Below are 24,393 nucleotides of genomic sequence, written 5' to 3' on the forward strand. Positions count from 1 at the left end.
TGTAGTTAGTAAAAGCAGCAAACACTGATTCAACTGTTCTTGCTGTCCCTTTTCTTCACAAAGGAATCTGTTAATGAGATTTTAGGTTACAAAGTAAAATATAGATGAGGGAACCCACAACTGGTGTTGACAGTTTGGAAGGGAAAACTGGTTCTGGATAGCTTAAAATTTGTTTCTGCTTCCCTCAAATTGTTACTTCCTTCTTCTCACATGACTCTCAAATTTTACCAAAAAACTTCAGCCATCTCATTCTTTTTTATATAGCAGAGATCCTGTTAATTCTGTAGAGATTTGTAGGATAGAAACACGAGGGGAAGATCCTTCAGGGTAATTACAAGCATTGATGTAGCTGATACCTGAAGTAGTACACGTGCTCAGCTTGGATATTTTTTTAGAAAGGATAAGTAAAGATGTGCTCCAGCTACTCCTGTGGATTATTTTTAGAGGAGCAGCAAGAATTTCCATGTGCGTTTGCTTGCTGTTGGTGCACCAGACACGTTTTACTGTTTGTCTGTTTAGCTCCAGGATGAAGCTTGCACTTGCACTGTTGCCTTAAACATTTCTGGTTGTGGATGTAATGCTCAAGAATTGAGTAAACTTTTCTGTTGCACAGCTACCAAAGTATTTAATAACCAATTGCAGTTTGGTTTTGGCCAACTCAGTACTGTACTTTCCATTATGAAAAAGAAGCCACAGCAAGTGGTGTTGCTCTTTCTCTTGATAGGGAAGAGCTTGCACATTCAAAAAGCTATGTGTTGCACTAGGAAAAAAAAAACAACTACTGCAAGAGTAAGGAATATTTGGTGAATTGACTCTGATTTTATTGTAGCTGCATAGTATTTTGATAGCTGGCCCTACAAAACCTTAATTTGTGCTAATTTTCCTAGTTTCACCTGGATTTGATTTGACTTGAAGTTCTAAAACTGTATTTTCTATGTGCTAGAGTTTGACCATGTAAATTGCTAAAAGCATATCAAAAATAAACTAGTCAGGTGTATCCTGGTGAAATTTCTTTGGCATGTAAAATGAATTGCATGATTATGTAGCCCAAATTGTACAGTCATTGTGGTATAGAGGGATTGGAAATTTTCAGTGTGAGTACTCAGATATGTAAATGTAAATGGTTTCAGTATACTGTGGTTCCATGTTTGGCAAGAAGAAAAATAAAGACAGTATTTACAAAAACTAAGTTGACTCAGGCAAAGCAAAAGGGATTGATTACATCCCTTAGTGATAAAATCAACTGTATTCAGATGATGTACTAAATCTTCAGTTTGAACTGTTTGTGGGAAGAGATGTGCAGGTTATTTTGGCATTTGTGGAAGCTCCATGGTGCAGCTTTCCCTACCCTGTGATATGTCAGCTGTTCTGTGTCACAGCAGGCGTTGTTCAGAGTGCTGCGACCCTTCTGAAGAAGCCTCTGGAAAAAGACACCTCAGGGGCACAGGCATGGTGTGCTCACATCGGGTGATTTCAGCTCACACCTGGTGATTTCAGCTCACAGTGAGTGATTTCAGCTCATGCTGGGTGATTTCAGCTCACACCTGGTGATTTCAGCTCACAGCGGGTGATTTCAGCTCACCCCGAGTGATTTCAGCTCATGCTGGGTGATTTCAGCTCACACCTGGTGATTTCAGCTCACAGTGGGTGATTTCAGCTCACCCTGAGTGATTTCAGCTCACACAGGGTGATTTCAGCTCACACAGGGTGATTTCAGCTCACAGCGGGTGAGTTCAGCTCACCCTGAGTGATTTCAGCTCACCCCGAGTGATTTCAGCTCATGCTGGGTGATTTCAGCTCACACCTGGTGATTTCAGCTCACACCTGGTGATTTCAGCTCACACCTGGTGATTTCAGCTCACAGTGTGTGATTTCAGCTCACCCTGAGTGATTTCAGCTCACACAGGGTGATTTCAGCTCACACAGGGTGATTTCAGCTCACAGCGGGTGAGTTCAGCTCACAGTGTGTGATTTCAGCTCACACCTGGTGATTTCAGCTCACAGTGGGTGATTTCAGCTCACACCTGGTGATTTCAGCTCTTCTGTGATCCAGGCAGAAGGAGAGACATCATCTTCTGTGGGGTTCCAAGGAGAGCCTTTATTGAGCTTCTTCCTCCAAGGGATGCTGGGATGAAAGAGCCTCTCAGGCAGGGAAAGCAGGGGTTTATGTAGGGATCTTGAGGGGTGGGACAGAACACCAGGGCCAGTGGGATATATTCAATCTGCATGTTGAATCCAGGTGTGCTGGGAGAAGCCTTTCTTCTCACCCTACCCAGAGGCTATGGCTTGAGGGGTTTTCCCTCCAGAGGAGTGTTGTGGGTTCTTTCCCTGTTGGTTCCAGCTCCACAGTTGTGCAGCCAACATCCAGGTGTATGCTTCCCAGGTCATGTGCATTCACCTCCTGTGGTGTGCATCCACATGATGCACGCTGCTGCCTGGGCACAAGCTCAGGCACCCAAAGATTTGGATCTTCTTCCCTTAAGAATGTAGAGAAAATGGACTTCTGACTGTATCAGTTGTAGGTTACAACTGATTGTTCTGAATGTATTGTTCTGTATTTTTGTGGGGATGATCCCCAGATGGAGGGAATGACATCTCTGGGTGTGGCTGAAGAGAATGTATGAAGTGGTGAAGACCAAAGCATGACGTGATAAAAAATGAAGGTTGGTGATCATACTGAGATAGAAGTGGCTTTCTGCATGGAGGGCTGATGATGGAATATGTTGACTACTTCTGCACTTCAAGTTTGAACTGACATTGAAATACTTTTTGCAGGACATACAAAACTTATTTATTTGTCCATTACTTTGTTCTTCATATATGCTTTCTCTAGAACTAGTATTTATACAGTCTTCAAATTTATTGTTCAGTTTGTTTATTTCCTGCATGTCTCAAGACTTTTTTCTGTTGATCATATAGAAGAGGAAGAGAGCAGGGTTTGTTTGCAAGGGGATTTTGGTGGCTAATATATTTGCACATGTTAAAGAAGTGGTGAGAGTGGTTTCTGATTTCAGGGTGGACAAAACCAGCCACCTCAGAAGGAGCTCAGAGGAACTCCAGTATACAAGAACTGCAAGCCTGTAAAATGCACAAGAATAGAAAATTGGACTGAGGTTTTTTACCTAACCTCAATTTATCTAACCAAGTGAGAAGGTTGTGATTTGGGGGAAAAGCACTGGAGAGCTGGAGAAGTGTATGGACCACCTTGGAGTGGGTGGAATAATTGAAAATGATAGCTCAATCAGAAAAATGCTTCTTTGATATTTGAAGTCCTTAAGGTTCTTTACTGATGAGTTCTCAACCATATTTATTTTTAAAAAGCTGTACCTCTCCAGTAATGGGAATAGGCTGCAGTTCTCTAAATTCTTGTGGAGATCTGAAGTACTGTTTGCCTTGGAGATAGGAAAAATTAAGGAAAAGGCAGCGTGAGTAAGGATTTAGCACCTGGGCATAAGGAAGTGTGAGTGTGGAGGAGGTGGTTGATAGCCAGTAACAATTCATGGGAGTGAAATTTAATTGCTCTTTGTACTTTAAAGAAGAATCAGGCAAGGTTGCTTTATATGTTAAAGTTTACATCTTTCAGTCAGAGAAAGCAAGCAAAGCCTCCTCATGGCAGAAGTGAAGTGATCACTCTTGTGACACACACTGCCCAAACAGTGCACAGATGTGGTCCGTTGTGCTGGTGGGGAAACTTAAGCTATTTCTGGCAAGAGGAGAAGGAATTTACTATAGTTGAAGTCATTAATAATAATGAATTCAATAATAGGTGGCAGTTATTTGTCATTCTTTGAATCCAGCTCGTCAGAGACATGATACAGTTTCCAGCTCTCAAGAGCTACCTAGGAATAGGTATGTGACAGTATTGGGCTACTGAATGTACAAACATGTTTTAAAGCTGCATGGAAGAAATTAAAAAAAATTTTTTTTTTCATTCTTTTTGTCTTTCTTTTTCTTATTCTTTTTCTCATTTTCTGGAGAGTAAAGTTGATCTCTAATTAATTTTTGAAACTTCCTGCTAGATTTTTATGTACAGAATATATATGGAGGAATGCTAGAATTTCAGTACTCATCTGATCCAAAGTATTTGTAGGTAATGGTCTAATTAATATACCAAAATACAAACTTGCCACATGCTTTCTACTTAGCTAAAGCTGAGAATTATTGGGAAATAATGAAATCCTCTTGATGACTGACAACAGTTTGCATTCATATTTGGAGTAATTACCACTGAAGAAATGAGTAATTTTGCTTCCTTCACAATTATTACATTTAAAAAAATTGTAATGCAAGGTGTTACTCCTCATGAAAAAATGCCACATAAACTTAAAGCGTTACTTTTGAAGCCAAAGTGATTTTTTGAGACTTGCTGAATTGCCAGCAACTGAAATCCGTAAGCTAAGAGATCACTCTTAGCTGGAGGCAGTCAGCTGCCTTTAAGCTTAATTTCCATGGGAACAGTGATCAGATTAATCAAAATAAGGTAATTGAGATTTTATAGAAAATAGTACAGGATCTTTACTTTATTCAGGCTGATATTGTTTCCATGAAAACATTTGGAAAAAAGGTAGCTAGCAGCCAGGCATTGCGCAAATGATTGCTTTTCTTGTTAAGTTTCATGTATTTTCTGGTCACTCTGTGTGTGTTGAACCATTTGACTTGTTTCTGCTTTTGTAGTATAAAAATGGAGTACATCAGGTAATAACTGGGCAAAAATAAGCAAAATAAAAATGGATTCCTTTTGGAATAATAAGTAAATCCCCCAACCCTCCATGTTTTGTCTCTAAGTAAAGACAAAGTTGTTTTTCCATGTGTGTTCACTCATACGTACCTGTGCTTATTTTTGCCTTCAATTATGTGAAAAAATGCCCCTCCTATTTATTTAGGCATAGCTTTAGATGGTGTAGCCGAATTTGTAGAAGAATGCAAGTTAGGGCCAAGTGGATGGAATAATGCAGTTGTGAAATATGGATCCTATGTGATGGTTCAGCTAAAAATATTTGTTATAGTGTAGCTAGTATGTAATTTGCTAGAAAATAGACAGCAGGTGGACAATAAATAATCATTTTGTCCTTCCATTCAAAGTTTGTTGAATTGGTTCTCCTGTGTTCTCTTTTGTGATTTTTTTCCATGTATTTTTATTTTGTATATTTTGGTAGAAATTTAACTGAATATCTAGTGTTAACTTCTTTGTCAGGAATCTAGACATTTGGTGTGTCTAGGATCTTTCAGTTTCTACATCAGAGCTGCTAATGTGTTTAGTAATAGGCTCTTGCAACTTTTCATCTAGATTTTTATGAGGAAGTCTTGTTCCTGTCATCAACTCCTCTATCAACCCACTTTGTTAAAAATAATAATAAAAACCTGAAGCTCAGATCCCAAAAGGATCAAATTGTCTTGTTGACAGTTTAGTCTCATAAAAGCTGTGGAAATTAGGTTGGTATCAGAAGTCCCTACAGGTGGGTGTACCAACAAACTTTTAAAATTAAAAGTAAAGCAGATAAGCTTATGAAATTAGAGGTGTGAAGTGTTTGTCTTTGAGTATTACTTGAAACTTGTGAATAAATCAGTGCTTTGGAATGTGAAAAAACTTTGGTTTAGGTTGAAGTCCAGACAGAGGCTTTTTTTTGGATCAGTGGTAATTGATTTAAAGTTTCTGCTGGGAAACATCCAAAGAGTAGCAGAAATCCAGCCAAAATGTACTGGACATAAAATAAGAAAATCAATCCTTCTAAGATAAATAGTTTGTAATTTCATTGTTACCAAGGGGGCAGTGTACCAGCCTGGTGACTAAACTGGTACCGCAGTTCAAAGAGAACTTCTAGAACCAAAATCTATGCATATACCTAAAGTTTTCTTGTCTTACAAAACCTGTGCAGTATTTACTTAACCAAAGTGATACATTTTTTGTCTATGATACTGAGACTAATGAAAGGTCTCATAAGCTGCTCAGTAATAGTCTGATAAATCCAAGACATCCAAGGATAATGTAATTTTAAACTGTTTTTCTACAGTGTTCTTTTTCCTTGGACTAGAAATTCTGTGGCAGAACATGTGAGGGAGTGTTTAAAACAATTATTTTGTTACTGTCTTGGACTGTTTTCCTTTTAAGAGCAGAAAGTCTTAACTACCCAAACCAACCTCTGCAGTGTGAAAACATTGTAAGAGTTAAGAAGGATGGGATGTGATAGTTATAAAATCTTTCTGAGGCATGGAAACTGATACAATAAGATTTAATAAAAATCGTACTTTTAAGATCCCGCAGAAATGCCTGCCAGTGTTTCCTACCAGCAGGTTTTGTTACTGCTTATATTAGCTTTCCTTCTTTTTTTTGGAAGTCTTGGTTGTATCCTTTCTCCAGCTAATTCTTGTGAAGTTCATTTGTAGTGTTCACTGATCTTTGCTTCCTTGCACACATACTCACTGTCTGTAGTATGGTAGGTGTGCACTATTCCTTTTTACTTCCACTGGCACTTCGGCATAGTGCCTCAGTGAGCCATTTAGAGTTGCACATGATTTCCTTGTGGACAGGTATTTTCTATCTTCCCCCACTCCCTAAGACCAGTTTTTCCCTCTGTGTGTTCTCCCATGTATATCTGCAGGCTTGTACTATCTCTTGTCTAATAAATAAGGCTTGGATTCATTCCTTGTCTTTTAGGAAAATTAACACAGTAAGTGTATGAAGATGAAATACTTGTGTGCCATGTTAACATGGCTATATAAATTCATAGGGGAAGCTCTGCTTTCATCTAGTTTGCTACATTGCTTTAATGTATTTGCAAAGTTACACTATTTCATTAGATGCAAGCTAAGCAATACTCCATCAGTGCTGGAATTGAAGGTATTTTGAGATTTGCCAAGTGTAGCAAATACCAGGACAGGAAGACTGTTTGGTCTTGGCTGCAGAGATGCAGTCAGAGATGCACTAGGAGATGGATGCAGCCACTGCTGAGCACCTGCACCAGTAGCCCATTGACCAGAAATGCCACCACAGGCAGAGCAGTGCTTCAGCCAGCACAGGCACCAATGGCCCTCATGTGAAAAAAGCAGGCAGCCTGGTCCCATTTCTCATCTCCAGCTGATCAAGGCACTGCTGACAACACACATCCTTCTGCTCTCTACATTTCTAAACAGACCCATGTTTGTAGATTCCTCAAATACCAGCACAGGTGTTGGGTGCAGCTGAATAGCCATGCCTGGGCCCTAAGCTCTTTACCCAGCCACAGGTTAAGACTCCAGGTCCTTTCAGATAAGGGTGTCCACTTATTTGCTGGCTACACCATTATGGAAATACAAACATATTCCTTTCATCATTTTCTGGACTTGGATTTCACACAGAGAGACATATATCCATCAGTATTATTATCAATAAAATAATAAACCATTTTGACTTCTGAATTCCGCTGCATATTTTAATTTCGTTATCTGTAGTTCTCACACTGTACTAGATGCATCGGCATAACCCTATTGATCCTTTTGCTAGCCAACACTTCAGAACCGTTTGTTTCAGAGAATGTTAGTGCTAAGTTGGTACTTTGTGCTCTCTCCTTCAATTTTAGGTTATTTTCCCTCTGATTTTGGTTGTGCTGCCTTTCTCCTTCACTCTGTTTCATCGAGCACTAACATGAAATCATTGTTCCCCAGAGTAGGAGGTTTTGAACCTTGGAGCCACTGACTATTTTCAGCCCCAATGGTTCAGGTACAGTGTGACTCTTTATGAAGAACATGAGGTTTACTGAGTGGAGAGCATGTTGGAGGGTAAACTCTGTCTGTTGGAAATTAAATCTGTGTTGTCTCCCTGTCTCTTTCTAACTTTTCTTGTTGGCTTTTGCTAGCAATAACAGCCTGCACAAGGTAATTCCAGTGATTTCAGTTATTCACAAACATGACTGCCTCAATTATTTTGATAGTAGGAGTTAAAAAACACTCCAGTCCTGCCAGCTATAAATGCTAGGGATTATATATGGGATAGCTTTGAGTACTGCTTTACATTTAGTATGGATATCATCTTCATAAAGTATTTTCAATTTTAATGTGCTTTACAGATTGGGTTTCATGGAAAGGAGCAGTTTTTGTTGAGATTTAGTGATTAAATAATCCAGTAATGACACTGCAGACATACACAGCTTTAATCAGGATCAAACCATAAATCAGGGTGTAATTTTGAATTTCCAAGTTTCAAACATTCTAGGAAAAAAGTAACCCATAATTGTCATCATGTTAATTGGCATCTAAAATACTAAGCTGATCATACTGAAGTTTAGTGTATCATTAAAGGCTAACTACAAATCATACCCTAGCACGTGCCAAGCAACAAAGCATTTGTAATTGTGTGCCTGTGTGCTTTCATTTGGAAACATACACTTTCCACCAATTTCTAACTAATAATCTGACCAGGTTTTATTATTGTCTTCTCCCAAAGGGGAAGCAATATTTTCCTTTTGTGGTATATCAGGAAACCACTGCGGAACACCTTTGTGTAGCTTGATCCTGTGTTCTGTCCTGCTTCTGCTCTTTCTCTCTTTAGTTATTGAATATGCATATTTGTCTTTTAACTTACTAGAACTAGATTATTTGATAATTTTTTTTCTATTGCTAAATGAATTTTTAATGTATGAAAGCCTTTAATTCCTTTTGTGTTACGTGCATTTATTATCCCTTCATAACCATTCTGTCATGGTTGCTCTGTGACAATGTCATCATGGTTTTTACTTGCCTTAGCTTTTTCACCAGTTTAATAATGTAGGCAAGAGTGACCTCTCATTCACTTGAGGCTGATCATTTAAAGATGGGTATTGTTAAAGTACTTCACTATATTTTGATTGAGGTGGGGGAACTTGAGTTAAGCTGGATCATTATTTTTGTTCTCTTGTTCTATCAAGGGTAAATTGACATTTTTGCTCAGTAGAAATGGAAATGTGTTGCCTTTTTGTTCTGTTAATGTTATGATTCATGGCACAAAAATGTAAAACAAAACATCAGTGGATAATGATACTTTTGGTATTATTTAAATTTTTGCTGGTTTCATATTCAAATGCAGTGTAAACCAGGCTAGGTCATGCCAGCTAATGTTTTGGTTGAATCCTACTTGGAAGAAGGGGAACAGTTCCAGATTGGAAACTGTCAGGAAATCTCTTGGCATCCCAGCAGCTGATAATTTTGTGTTGCTGGTCTGTATGTTTATAGATCCTTATTACAAGAATGAAATTGCTAAATTTATCCCTGTATTCTTTTTTGTAATGGTAGGAGTATCAATGCAGCTCCCTTATCTTTGTTACTCTTGTCTCCTCACTGGGCAATTTGTGCTGTTTTCTACCAGCTTTCCAATATTTAAAGATATGGTGTGGCTGTAATTTTGTACACCTGTGCAAATACATTCGTGTTACCCCTTCCAATATAAAAATAAATTAATATGTTTGCTTTGATTTGAAGCTTCCTGTGAAACAGGTTTGTATGTTGAGGTGATTTAGTGCAAAACTTGAAGTGCACTGGTCTGAAAAGGTATTGGAAATGGCAGTAAATCTCTCCTAAATTACTGCAATTTTCTTCCAATATTTTGTCATTATTTTTCATATTTCTCTTTTTCCTACAGCACACATTGCACTTAAGTATTGGTGTTTCTCTGTCCTCTACAGGGAAGGTTGAGAATTAATTTTGTTTTTTAAAACTATTGTAATTTTCTGGGTTGAAGATACTTGGGACATTTTACACCTAATGCATCTCTGTATCCTTTTAAGTGAAATTAAGATGCTGTCTTCATGTATTTTTAAATTAAAATTGTTGCTATAAATCTTACTTGTTGGTATTAATTGATTTATTTTAAGCTCTTTGTTTTGATTTCCATGCAGTTTAAAATGTAGCCTGGTCCCTGGCTGCAGTGTGCAGGCCTCAGCAGCTTCTCTTCTTACCTTCTGTGCCTTCTGAAGTATTCACTGCAAGTCTTCAGTTGCTGATTTTGATTGATCTTAACTCTGCTCCCCTATTTATATATTTTCTCCACATTTAAAAATTTTTCTTCAACTACTTTTACCATTATTCCCAGAAAAAAAAAGAAAATACTTTTGTAGACTTTGTGTCTGTCCCTGATTGTCCAAGGTCTGTTTGGTATGTTGGATCTGCTTGGCCGGCTTTGCGACCAATCACCTCTTCTAGAGACAAGGGAAGGCTTGAATGCAAAGCATGTCTTCACAGGTGTTCTTTGCTTTCATGGCTGTGATTTCATGAAAGAACATTTAAGAAAATGTTTAATTTTACACTGCTGACTTGTCCAAATGGTCTTAAGTATGAATATAATGTTAGTGATTGTTTCCTGTGTCGTTTTGCTTGGTTTTTTAACATGGACAGTATGCAGGCAGAGGGAGAAGGGAAAGGTGATGGTTTTAGCTCCCTTGCCTGTTGGCAGAGACTGGTAGAGATTTTGCTTGGTGCATTTCAAGCAAAATCTAAAAAAGCACCTTCACATGCAGCTACTTTTTATTTGTCTGTCTGTCTGTCTTGCCTAAGGTTGATGTATGGGGAGTCTACCTCTGATGGCTTTTACATTTGAAGTTCTTCAACAGTTTAGTTGCATGACTTAAGTCTCCTAAAGTTTTAATTGCAGAATTGACTAAAAATCCATTTCTAGGTTTCATATTTGAGAAATTGCATTAAAGGTTAAGGTTAGTCCTTAGTATCTGTTTACAGTTCATGTCTTTTAAATTAATTGTTATGAATATTTTAAAAGTATTTACTCTGTTATTTTATTAGGGTTTTGGATTGGGATCCAGTGTTTGATGCAGTTATATCAAAAGTTGTATTAACAGCAAAATTCTGCTCTGATGATGGAGGCCTTAAATAAACGGGTTTATTGCATTATCTGATGCTTCAGAATAGCTTCTTTTAAAGAGTGGCAGATTTTTCTTGAGGCATGTGATAGGGAAGCAAAAGACTAAGAATAGAAAATAGTAATTTAATTGTAATTGTGTTTTGCATGTGTGTGAATGTGTAAAAGATTGGGGTTTTTATTCCTATCAGTAAATTTTCGTATGTATGGACATGCAGCTTTCAATGTCAGTGTTGTTCTTCAAATGCAATTTATAAGGGAAAAACATAATCTTCTGAGTTACTTGGTTTTTTTGTGGTGTTGTTGTTGTTGGTCTTTGTTGATTTTGATCTTTGCATCTGAGTTTTATTAATTACATGACCTGCTCTGTGTCACGACATGTTGCATAGGATGTAGAAAAAGCAGAAAGTGAGCTGTGTATTGCTCACATTGCATAAATTGTACTGACCCCACTAGATGGTGCTAATTGATAAATGTATGTCTATGTATATTTGTATAGATGTATTTAATTTTAGCTTAAAGCATAGAGATCCATGTCTGTGAGTGAAGTTTGGGCATTGAATGGGTTAATTCTGTAACTCTGAGCTGCACAGAGTGCTCTCTTCAGTGAACCTGAATCGAATTCCATCTTGGACTAGCCTGCATTGAGTACAGACTGTGAGGATGATGTTTACTGTACTAAGCAGGAATAAACCCAGCTCTTCATGATTTAAAGTTAGCAGTCTCTGTTTGAATAGTAGAACTGAAAAAGCCCAATTCCATGCTGAAGTGTCTTAGCCTGTATGCAGCAAATCCTGTTTTCTTCAATTAATACTTAATTGGCATTTCTGTAGAATCTTAATTCTGCAGGGAATGGAGCTTGCTGGAAAAAGCAACCATCTGACAATCAAATGAGTAGTTTAGCTGTCGTTTTGTTGGAATTGTGTTTATGCAGAGAGCAGGGTTAGAAAGGTTCTTTCCTTTGGATTTACATCGTTAACAGAACAGTGGAAGTCACTTTCTTTTGGAAAAAGTCTGGAAATTTTGTTGTGCATAATGAAATAAAAATATCAGTTTGAATTTGTGATGTTTAAAAACAGTAGTATCAGAAGAAACGAAATTTACACAGCAGAACATTTATAGATAAAAATATTCTTGTGGGTAAATTAGATCCTTTTAATGTTTATATAAAGTGTAGGTTTTTTGAAAGAAAACATTGAGACATTTGAGGCATTATTGAGGTAAGTATGAAATCTAGGCACATACTTGTTTTGTTTCTAGCCTCTAAATGAAATCCTAAACTTAGATTTCAAGGAAGTTTATTAGCAGTGAACTGGGGACCTGCTCTTACTGCACAGTGTTTCTGTACTTAGCAGATTTGCAAAGACAATTCTAATCTTTCAGTTCTGTCTCACATTGAAGATTCTTCTTCCACTGTATTTATTTGACAAAGCAGAACCATACAGTTCATTTAAAACCTGTCCTGTTACCGTTGTATTTGGAAATGTGCTATTTTAATTTAATTTAATTTTTTTTAAGCATACTCTCTCCATAATCTTAGCAAGTTACTTCTTCAGTCCTCTGACTCAAACTTTGGGAGTAATGTAACATGAATGATTATTAGTATTGGCACAGAAAATATTGTAAATTTTTGTTTGAATTCACTTTATGGCTCTTTCTTTGCTAACCAACATACCAGCATAAAGCACTAGGAAATAATGGAATATTGCTTTAGGTTTTTAAAGCTGCAGATAATCAAACTCGATCACCTGTCATGAAAAGTTCAGAATTGCCGTTTTCCCAGGTGACCCTCAGCTGTAATTTGGGTGCTGTTGTTTGTATGTTTTCTGCTTAGAAGGATTTCAGATAATGATAGTTTCTAAAGTGCAGTCAGCTGTTGATGTGATCTTTGTTCTTTACATTTCAGCAACATCTCCAGTCTTTTTTCTTTCCTTTTTGCATTCATATTTATCAGTATAGTTATGCATACCTATTTGAGATACTTTTTTATTTGAAGTGTTCAAATCTGATATTCAGGATCAAAGAATGATTATATTTTTCTGAGTTTTCTTGGAAAAAACTCCTCCTCTCAAATTCATAAAGATCTTTAAATTTAAAACCAACACCAGACCTTAAAAGGAGAAACACTTTTTTACATAAAACAGTAACACTATATTTGCACTGTTAAAAAAAGGTTTGCTATAAAGCTGAAGAAACCTTTACATTTCTTAAAATCTGACCAATACAAAGACTTGAAGTTTTTAATTTCTAATGTTTTAGATCAGTTCTTTGGATTATTTGTTATACATAGTAATTCAAATTAGCTAGGCATACATTTTGCAAGTCTTTGTTGCGTTACTTAGACACAGTCAGGTGATACCTGAAAAGAAGATTTTTCAGTGAGGAAAATGAAAGGTGCCCTTCAAGAAAGAACAAAACCCAAAGTTTATTTTTGGAAGGTAGGATTGAAATAATAGAGACAGGTATTTGTCTTTTTCTGATAATTTTTATTTTTAATTTTTTTTATTTGTTAACTTTTATTTGAACTATTTTTTAGTTCATTATTGTCTTGAATTCAATGTTTTTCATCAAGTTTTTATTTAGAATCATTATATAAACAGCTATTTGATTATTGCAGTAAATGTTGTTTCCATCTCTATTTTGTTAAAACTATGCAACTTTTCTGTGTACTCTTCCTCAACACTGAAGATCTTCAGTGGGAGTTACAATTCCTTTCTTGCTTGCATTAAGTAAAAGTGTATTTTAAAAGTCACTTAGAAATGAAGATTTCCTGATATAGTTGACATATAAACAAATATTGCAGTTGGTGGTATGTGTGTCACTATCAGTAATTGAAATATCAAAAAATGTAAGATTACAGTACTTTTTTCTAAAGAGATGTCATTATAGTATTACTGGTTTCAAATTAAATACACTTTTTGTATGTGATTAGTCATTGTCTTCCTTTTGTTGATGAGGAAATTGATGCTTAGTTCCTTTGGTAATGTGCTTATAAATCTTAGTATAAAAAATTGTTATAATTCTAAGTACTGTTACCACTGAACCTTGCAGTCTTTTATATATGACTTTGAGAGTTTTGCTGTATGCATGTTCAGTTTGCTCTGTCTGCAGTGCTGCACAAAAATTCCTGAGAGCTGAGTCAGGATCTTTAATGAAAGATATGGTATATTGTGTTGTGAATGATGTACCCTTATCATTTTCTTAATGAAAGGAAGGGAGAAAAATCGATACTTACATGAGTCCACCTCAAATTCTGTCTTCCATTTAAATCTGAATGTTTCAATTTGAAAAGTGTTTTTATTAAAGTAATAATACTGAGGGGAGGAGGAGGGAGCATTGAAGTGGGAGTGTATAGACAGAAGGGCCATAATCTGGGAAGAGCCTGGAATCTTGAGTTCAGTGTTGCTCTAATGAAATATTTCCCTCAAACTTTTACCAATTTTAACGTGTGTTTACACAACAGGTTAGTGTGTACTTTTGGAGAAGAGAATTGCTATACTTTTATCAAATTTGGACTGGTACTATTGAGACTGGGACATGATGGGTTTATTCCCCAGATTGTATTTGAGACTGTATTTATGAAGCACAGTGCATTAAAATTGTAGGGATCTTTAGCATCCACGGGCTGCAGTTTGAAGACTGCTTGTTTCAAAGGAAAAAAAAGTCTGATGTTCTTTTCTTTTTGTTCAAGGACCTCACATCCTTAGCTCACATAAAAGAGTTTCATTCAAATTTGGAATTGTTCTGATGCTCCTTCCTTTGGAATTGGGGTTAAAAGTACAGAAAAACAATTTTGAAAATACTGTATACAGTAGCCATGTAGACTGTTTGGCTCTAAAGGGGCAGGGAAATTTATTTTGGAGCAAGTGCAACTTGTTTAGCTTTGGTCTGAACTTCCTCTGTCTATCTAGGGACCCGTTTCCTATAAGCAAAGTCATCAAAACCTTTGCCTATTACTGACAAAAAAAGACCCATTTGAATGAAGTCTTGAAATCTCATATAATAGGACCTTTATTTTATTGTATAAGGAACAATGAATTCAAAGTGAATTTTTTAAAAAGTAAAATAAACATTTTTAGAAGCTCTGCATGAATAACTGGGTTTGTAGCCAGTATTTAATCTGTTTTGCTTACCATTGCAAAAATAAAATAGCAAATGCTATTACTGTATTACCTCCTTTTAGCAACAAATGGAGAAGGAGAATTGCCATCCTTTAGCGGGTGTGGGGAAAAACATAGTGACAAAGAACAAGGAAAAGGCTGAGGTGCTTAATGCCTGCTTTGCCTCAGTCCTTAACAGTAAGATCAGTTGTGTGGGTTCCCAACCCCTGCGCTGGGAGACAGGCACAGGGTCAGAATGAAGGCCTGTAATCCAGGAGTGGTGAGTGACCTGCTACACCACTTAGGCACACCCCAGCCTGTGGGGCCGGGGGGATCCACCCCAGAGAACTGAGGGAGCAGGCAGAAGTGCTCACAGAGCTCCTTTCCATCACTTGCCAGCAGCCCTGGCTCACTGGAGATGTCCCAGTTACTGAAAGTCAGCAAATGTGACACCCATCTGTAAGAGGGGTTGGAAGGAGGATCCAGGGAACTAGAGACCTGTCAGCCTGACCTCAGATCTTAGGAAGGTCACAAAGCTGATTGTCTTGATCATCACAGGGTAGTTGCAGGATAACCCAGGCGATCGGGCCCAGCCAGCATGGGTTGAGGAAAGGCTGATCCTGCCTGAGGAAAGGCTGATCAGATTGTCCAATCTGATCTCCCTCTGTGGCAAGGGGACCTGCATATTGGATTAGGGAAAGACTGTGGATGTGTCTACCTGGACATGAATAAAACCTTTGACAACATTTCCCACAGCATCTCCTGGAGAAGCTGGCTGTCCATGGCTTGGATGGGTGTGCTCTTTGCTGGGCAAAAAACTGTTGGGAGGGCTGGGCCCAGAGAGTGTTGGTGAATGGAGCTACATCCACCTGGTCACTGGTCACCAGTGGTGTTCCCCAGGGCTTGGTACTGGGGCCAGTTCCATTTAATATCTTTATCAATGATCGGGACAAGGGCATCAAGGGTGACAACAATCTCTGCAGTGCTACAGGCTGCAGAAAGAGTGGCTGAAAACTGCCTGGCAGAAAAGGACCCGGGGGTGCTGGCTGACATGAGCTGAATGTGAGCCAGCAAGGTTCCAGGTGGCCAGGAACGGCATCCTGGTCTGAATGATCAACAGTGTGGTCAGCAGCACCGGGGCAGTGATCACCCCCTGGTATTCAGCACTGCTGAGGCTGCACCTCAAATTCTGTATTCAGTGCTGGGCTCCTCAGATCAGGAGGGACATTGAAGTGCTGGAGCATGTCCAGAGAAGGTCAGCAAAGCTGGGAAGAGGTCTGAAGCACAAGTCTGATGAGGAGCAGCTGGGTGAGTTTGACCTGGAGAAAAGGAGGCTCAGGGAAGACCTTATGCTCTCTACAACTACCTGAAAGTAGGTTGTAGCCAGCTGGGGTCAGTCTGTTCTCCCAAGTATCAAGCAATAGGACCAGAGGAAATGGCCTCAGGTTACACCAGGGGAGGTTTAGGTGGGATTTTAGAAAAAATTTCTTCACTGAGGGGTGGTCTCCAGCACTGGAGCAGGCTGCCCCCTAAGGTGGTTGAGTCATCATCCCTGAGGTATTTAAAAGATGTGTAGGTGTGGCACTGAGGGACATGGTTTAGTGTGGACTTGGCAGGGCTGGATTAATGGGCCTCAGTTTTAAAGGCTCTCTTTGGTCATCAGCTAAAGGGAACTCGTGGTATATGAGCATAGTGGAGGTATTTATTCATTTTCTCTCATATTCTTTGGTGACACTAGCATGAATACAGGAAATTCTAAATTAGAAATATTACAAGACATAGCCCTGAGACACAGATCTGCAGGCACATCCCACTGTTCATGCTTCTGCTTTTTGGAAAAAAGGTTTAAAGGAGAATTACTCATCTCTTGTGCTAAAACTTTTTACTCTGACAAATTGGGCGCAAATGAAGATCTCTGAGTATCTAAAAGCCTTCTGAGGCATACTTTGATTCTTGTGACACTCTCTCAGAGGTCTTTCTGCAATCACTTATTTTATATTTGAGGCAATTTAATGTTACTATGGGGATTGAAATGCTTATTGCAAACTTTGAATAGTTAGCTATGATTGATTAATTTCTGTTTTGTTTCTGCTTTCTAAAATACACGATGCTAATTTCTTAGCAGTATTCTATCTCTAGCTGCAGTTCAGTTGTATGACTAGAATGTGATTTAAAGGCTGTATGTGTTCTAGGTTTTCCTACACCTTGTGTTCATCATGCCATAGCTCTGCAGAGTTGTTCATGTATTTAAGTTCCTTAGTGTGCCAAGCTTCCCACTGAGTGATAAAGGTAAATCAAAGAGTTGGCTACTTTTTCTGTTACTTTCATGTGATACAATATGGTTCTGGATGGAGAAAGGAAGGGAATTAAGCAATCTTTTAATTAAAATTCTACATCAAGCAACATATGTATTCTCTTTCTGCAGAGTTGAGAGTGTGTAATTATCATTTCTGAATGGTTTTAATAGTTGTTTTCATCTGTTTTCATGGTAGCCCATAATTTATATTTTTTGTTCTTGCTTATTTATTTTACCTTGACTCAAAGTTGTTGGTAAATTTAGACAGTGACCTGAAGAGTCTAAATCCCAGAGTTAAGGTCACACTATTAGTGAAAACCCTAATTCCTGTCTTGAAATCTCACTGTGTAAATGTTGGAACTATTCACAAGTGTGTCTTTTATGGTCATGAGTGCCTTGGAATGATTTCTCTTGCTTCAGGTATTTCAGATGCAGAACACGAACTGCAGATTAAGCCAAAACTAGCACTTACTCCTCCCTCAACAGTTTTTCTTTTGCTTTCTTTTTTCATTCTCTTAATCTGCTGTGGCTTCTTCTTTGTAGTAGCAGCACTTTGTAGTGGTGCCATTAGTGGAATTAAATAAATTTTTGCAAATGTCCATGAACCTGAAACTTCGGTGGACAGTTAACAGCTTCTTTGCATACAAGAGTCTTCCATTATGAATCCGTGTAAGGGACTAAGCCAATAAATGCAGCAGCTGCCTGGCTTTTGTCAGTGCTTTGCTTTCAGACACTCTTGCAGTCAATATATGACGAAAAATACAATGAAGAGAGCAGTTAGAGGAGATGTTCTCTCAACTGTTATGGACTTCCTGCAACAATATGTTCAATGCCTGTCTTCTAGACTTATCTTGATGGTTTGTGTGTGTGTTCATAGTGACATTCTAGTTCAGATCACCAGTGCATTTTTTAAAGCAATTTCCCATCTTCTCAGCTTCTGCTGCTTTGGTTTTACATCAGCAGTCCAGGATACGAAATGGGTTCCTTTCTGCTGAAAGTCAACAAGCACATTGGCTGCTAATGTGTATTCAGCAGGCAAGACTAGGATAGTCCAGAGGAAAACCCCAGAAATGTGTATGATGTGGTGCTGAAATGAATTTTGCAGGTACAGTATCTTTAGGCTGAGTGATATCTCATCTCATGAAATAAAACCCAAGTAAGGGAATGTTTATACAACTCATAAGAGGGTGTGAGCTTCTGATGTTTCTCAAAAGGAGAAGTGCTCTGGTCTAGAATGATGGTCAGTGCAGATATTCACATGCTCACGAGATCCTCTTCAGCACCTCCTGTCAGGAAGGTGTCATTACCATAAAAAAAGCTCTTACCCAGAGGTGTTGACATGTCTGAGTAGCTGGTGACACCCTTGTGTGGTTGGCAGAACATTTTCACATGATGAGTGTGACAGCTCTTGTCCTTGATGTGCTGGCTCATTGATGGCCAGTGCTTTTCGGACTACAAGCGTTTGCATATTGTATTTTAACATATACTTTTTTCCTGTGCCAACTGTTTTGTCAAAAAGACTAAGTTTGTCTTCTGTTAGCTCTTTGGCACCTTTGGTACATGCTTATCCCACTTCCCTGTTTTATTTTCAATCATATGATATTAGAACTGTACATGGAAATGAAGAAATCTAAAAGGAGAAATGAAGCTTATTTTGTAGGACTCTTTACTTAAGATTCTTATTTTTCTGACTTAGAAAGCTCCTATTGGGTTTTGAAATAGTCCTGGCCGAGGACACTGCTCTGCTTTATTATAGAAAGCTTAATTCAGTCTTTCTGGGAAAATCCAGAAACAATTTTTCTTGCTTATAAGTGTGCCAAAAATTGTATTAATTTGCAAATTATTATTTTACCCTCTTGGGGGGCATAACTTCAGAGTAGATTGTCAGTTTTTGCAGAACCTCATAGATCTTCTTACTCTACAGTGAAAAGATTAGGTAGTGATAAAAAAAAACAAACAAAAAAACCCACGCACAACTTAGTTATCTGTTCAGCAGAGCAGCTTTTTATGCTTTATTTACAATATATAATTCTTTAACAGACTTGGTCTCATCTGTGAAGAGATTTTCAGCATTGAGTCTTTACATGTAAATGTCAGAAGAACTTTAAACAGATGTACTATATTTCCTACTTTCAAACACGACACACTCCTGTATTTTCCATACATTGTTTAAGTTTTCTAGTAGAAATAAGGCCGTGGTATTAGTGTTACTGGGCATCCAGTATCACACTGTAAGCTAAAATTGCCTTTTGTATGAAATAGAATTCTTTAGCTTGACGCTCAAACACATGGCCACAAATATGCCACATCTTATCTTGAGTAGGTGAATGCTCTTGCTTCTGCTTTTGAATCCTCTCTCATACTTCTCTGAAAGTGTTCCAGAGTGGTTTTAACTTCTATTACAGTTGAATTTCATTGAGTGATGTTTGTAAAGGGGTGAACTATTTGCACCACCTTGTCCTGTTTTGCTTTTCATTTCTGTGTTTGGCTACTTGACATTATTCATTTTCATCAATGTAGTCACTTAATCTAGGTATTCAGATTTCAGATTCTATTTGTATAAGAATTGAAATTTGGAAATGCAGTGCTTGGCGTGCATGTATTAGCACAATGTAACAGTTTTGTATTTGGGGAAATAATTAACTGAAAGACAGCATGTGGAGAGGTTGCCAAAGCATATGGTTGCGTGCACAGTAGTTTCTCTAAAGGTGTTTATCATAAATGCAGTCATTCATCACCCTGAAGTCTGGCAGATTCAAAGGCTGCCAGGTGAGCTTGCAAATGTTTTCTGTCACTCTTGAAAGACAACAGAGATGACCTAGTGCCCAGTGAGTAGGAAAAGGCAAGTGCTGTACTTGTCTTCAAAGAAGGTCTAAAAATACAGCATGAAGAATTAGAGGCCGGTCAGCAGTGCTGTGATCTATGGGGGAAATTGTGTAACAAATAATCTTGCAATACAATTTTAGACACAAGGAGGGAAGGAGTTGTCTGAAAATACATTTTTGCCTCCCTGAAATTTTTGCGTTATCAGTGGAGTTGCTCTAAATCTCCTGTGTTACTGCATCCAGGAATATATTATATAAAAGTGCTGCATGCATTATGGATACATTACTGATCCAGAAGTTATAGGTGTGAGGTAACTGTTTTTATGATGCATATGGTAATTTTATACTAATATGAAAGGTAATCCCCATATTGCACATTGATTGCATCTTGGTGCACAGACCAGAGGTTTTACATTTCTGTAGGTATATCCTTTAAATTACAAAGATGTGAAAGACAGACGTTGTCATCTAATGATCTGATTCTAAAAATAGATTCAACTAAGAAGGCAAGCTACTGTCAAATCAGATATTTGAGGGAAAAACCCATTCTGTATTGAATGGAAGTGTGCTGAAGTTGCAGTGTCTGTTACCATAGACCATGAAATTATTATCTCTAGAGTCACTCTTTTATTGCTAGTACAGTGCTACTACAGTAAATTAATAAAATTTTCAACCTGATGTAGAAAAAGCAAATATCTAGAACCGTCCAGTAGCAATTAAATTTTCCTGCTTACTTGTTTAGCTTCTGGGTTTTTTTGGTTAGGCAGTTACTCTCCACACTTCCTCACTAATGATTGACCTTAATGACCAAAATGATTGTCCTTAAATGCTTAACTGGAATCCAGTATCCACTCTTAGGAAAATAAAAATTTGTTTTCAGTCATTTCTGCAATTTCTGGCTATAGATAGAGCCAATAACAAGTTCAGGTTACACTGTGCCATCTTGAAAATCTATTTTTTGTTGCATGAATTTACAATTGTGTAACATTTTTCTCAAAGATGGGTTAAGCAAGGCTATCTCGACTTTTTTTTTGTTTGGTTGACTTTTTCCTTTTATTTATTTCAGTGTTAAAGATATGTACAGGTTATCCAGGATAAAAGCAGCTTAGTCAGTAGTAGCACTTCTGTTTTCTTTGAGAAACTGGGGGGTATAGACAACTGTTTCTGACCTCAGAGCTGACAGAAGCTCAATCTGGATAAAATCAAGATGTTACCAAAGCAATCAAAAAATTATGGTTCTGAGACTTTTTGATTTACTATGCCTTTTAGTTGTTCAAGTTAACAGTCCAAGTAAATCACAAACTTCTGCCAAACTCAGGGAGCTGCAACTCCTTGTTTTGTTTAGTTTCTCTGCTTTGTGAGCTAGAAATATGAAGTTGTCTGGTCACTTACAGTTTTGTGAAATCCAGTAGGAATTACTCTCAGTAATTGCTGAGTACACAGTGTGTACATAAGCAATGCAAAATTCAGATTCATCTTCTGGAGACAGTAGTGCTTTCCATGTAGTTTCCAGATGAGAACAAATTATTTTACAGTTTATAAATTAAGTGACTGTAGTGCCTTCATAATTAACCATGATATGTCAGAACTTCAGCATCCTTTAGCCAATGACATACTGAAATAGTCTTGTTAAGGTTGCAGAAATGATGAAGGAATCAATCAAGACTTAGACCTTGCTATGCCATGTTGTATTAACATGCTCTTCACTTCAAGGAATGTACAGACTAAATGAGGAAAAACAGATGTGGACTTAGGGTTATGAAGCATAGCAGAAAACAGGAAAACCAGCAAGCACAAGTGTCACTGACGTGGCATTATCTTGTTATGGACATATTTGTGAAAGTTCAGTGTAAATTAAAAAGAATGGGCTTAAAGAATGAGCTGTAAATTAAAGAGTGAGGGGGTCCTAGGCAGTGAGAGGAATGAGTGCTGCTGGGGGAGAAGTAAGCAGAGAAAAGCAAATGTGGAAGAAGTGGGGAATGCTGGAGGGAGCATTTGGTGCAATATGGAGATGATCTGGTCAACTCTGAACAGTTTCAATGTGCAAAGAGTGGTTTGCTTGCTCTTTAAATCTGTCTGTGCTGTCTGGTATCTGTCCTGCTCCTCCCCCAGCAGTGTGCTGGGGAGTGCTGGGTATCACTGGGGATCCTGTTTCCCAAGGACATGAGCGAGTCCCCAGCCAATGTCTGCACCCCACGGCCTCTGCCAGACCTCATTTTCCCCTCCTTGCCAAGCACAGAAGTCCCTGATTTGGCTCCTTCTGCAACTCCTCCAACCATCTGGAGTTCATGCCTCCTTCAGAACAGCAGAAGTAAAGCACAAAATCTAAGAATGGGTTATATTTACATTAGTTCAGACTACTGTTGTCTTCTTTTTTTTAGATTTTAATTGATATTTGTATATCCACGTATCTTCAAAAAAAAATAATGTTGATAAAGTTAAATGTTTAATATAGTCTTTTGTGCTATTCTGAAATAGCTACAAAGAAACTTGTTAGGAGTCTTAAAATCCTTTGGTTTTAAAACCATTCATACAGGAAAAAATCTAAATTTTGAAATGCATAACTTGTGGAGGAGGGAACAGGGTGGTGTTTAAATAATGGTGTATCCTTTCCCTTTTAGGAAGAACCAAAGCACAGTGCATCTTTAATGTTAATAATTATTCATTAAAAACCTTAACTTGCTGTAGGACTGCCTCCTTGTCTCAGATGTGTTAGAATTAATATTAGCACTCCTCTGCCCTTGTTTCTGAATTATTTTAATGATGGCAGCCGCTCCATCAAGTTGTCTGTCAAGATGTGGGTGGCAAGCTATTATTTCACTTCATAAATCATAATTTACAGGGCTTTTTATATCCATCTTGGGGATAAACACTTTATGCTTTGTGTTTTCAGCAGCAATATAAAATGTAATTGATACTTGAAGCAATATGTTAGAAATATGGACAGAGAAAGCCAGGAGAGAAAAATCACAAATGTTTAGTTTTTCTGTGGGTTGGTCTGCATACTGAGCATTTTTTCCATCTGATTTCATATTCTTAGCACTTCAACAGAGGATGATGATGAATTGCATTTACATGATTGCTGCCTGTAGGTTACTATAAGGATGTTTAGTTACTGACAGTCAACAGACTCAACAGGGTTATTCTGTACCGTTTCTCATGCTGCTAAATAAACTTATCACTTTGTACTATTGTCTTCCAGATTCATGAAAAACTGCATTATTATGAGAAGCAGAACCCGATGCCCATTCTCCATGGTGCAGCAGCCTTGGCAGATGATGTAAGTGTCCCCTGCTGAGATCACTGGTACCAAGTCTACTAAAAAACTGTCTGCAAGCAGAGCTCTTCACAGTGCAAACATATGAATGTAATCCTCTGAGCTGAAATCAGAAGAAGCTGCAAAGGTTTCCAAAGCTTCTGTCATCACTGGGCTTGTTGCTGATATTACTTTGATTTTTATTCACTTGCATGTTATAAAAACATTGCATCTAGGTAGCCTTTGTTCTGCTTTAGTAACTAAGCAATAAAAATTACAGGTTGGAACTCTACTGGGAGGGAAAAACCTGTCAACTGTTAGTGTTTTGAGAAAGTCACAGACAAGAGGAATGCTTTGGAAAAATAAAGACAAATGAGATAGCAGCACTGCTGACAGAACACGAGAAATGACAAATAATATTACAGAAATGAAGCATATGAAATGCCTAGAATGGAGGTTTGTTGAAAAAAATGAAAAATATTTAAGAAAAAGTACAGTAGTGATTTATTGATATTGGAGCCTTCCAAATTACCTTCATAACCAAAAAATAAATTGTAAAGTGGTCAGCATTGATGGAGTAGTTAATTTCCTGTTACTATAATTTTTATTTTCAAGGAAAAAAAATCCAACCTGCCATTTCTTGCTATTTGGTTAATTCTAGGATTCAGATGAATTGTGAACACACCTGTATAAACTATGACTGAACCTTGAGGTAGGCCAGAATAGAGAAATGTTTAATAAACTGTGGTTTAGGTGAAATCCAGAAATCTTTGTTGCAATTGATGATGTCAGGTTGCTTTTTAGGAAAGGCAATATGTGTTAGGATCCATTTCCAATACAGCATGTTTGAAACTTCACATACTTTATAGATGTTTTAAAATCTTAACTACCTTTTTATATAATTACTAGATTTTGATTTTTAAATTTTACATATGAATAAAAGTTGCGAATTTAGATTGGTAGCATTTTAACAAAAAACTAAATTAGACTTTTTTGAGACTATTGAAAAAAGGATACATGGTAATTTAATCATGTTTCAGTAGGAGGGGAGCTATATCCTGTAACATACCAACTATAATAATACATTAGCCTTGACA

General features: G+C 37.6%; 1 protein-coding gene across 5 annotated transcripts in view; it reads left to right on the forward strand.

The window, feature by feature from the left end:
• Positions 1–24,393, forward strand: part of MPP7 (MAGUK p55 scaffold protein 7) — a 145,675-nt gene that overhangs the window by 57,199 nt on the left and 64,083 nt on the right. For all 5 annotated transcript variants that reach the window (XM_064704046.1, XM_064704045.1, XM_064704049.1 and 2 more), the window contains one exon: positions 23,243–23,320. In XM_064704046.1, the coding sequence (XP_064560116.1) occupies positions 23,243–23,320 (78 nt within the window). The remainder of the gene's footprint in view (positions 1–23,242; positions 23,321–24,393) is intronic.

The sequence above is a fragment of the Zonotrichia leucophrys genome, chromosome 2, assembly GCF_028769735.1.
Source record: "Zonotrichia leucophrys gambelii isolate GWCS_2022_RI chromosome 2, RI_Zleu_2.0, whole genome shotgun sequence".
NCBI classification, from domain to species: Eukaryota; Metazoa; Chordata; class Aves; order Passeriformes; family Passerellidae; genus Zonotrichia; species Zonotrichia leucophrys.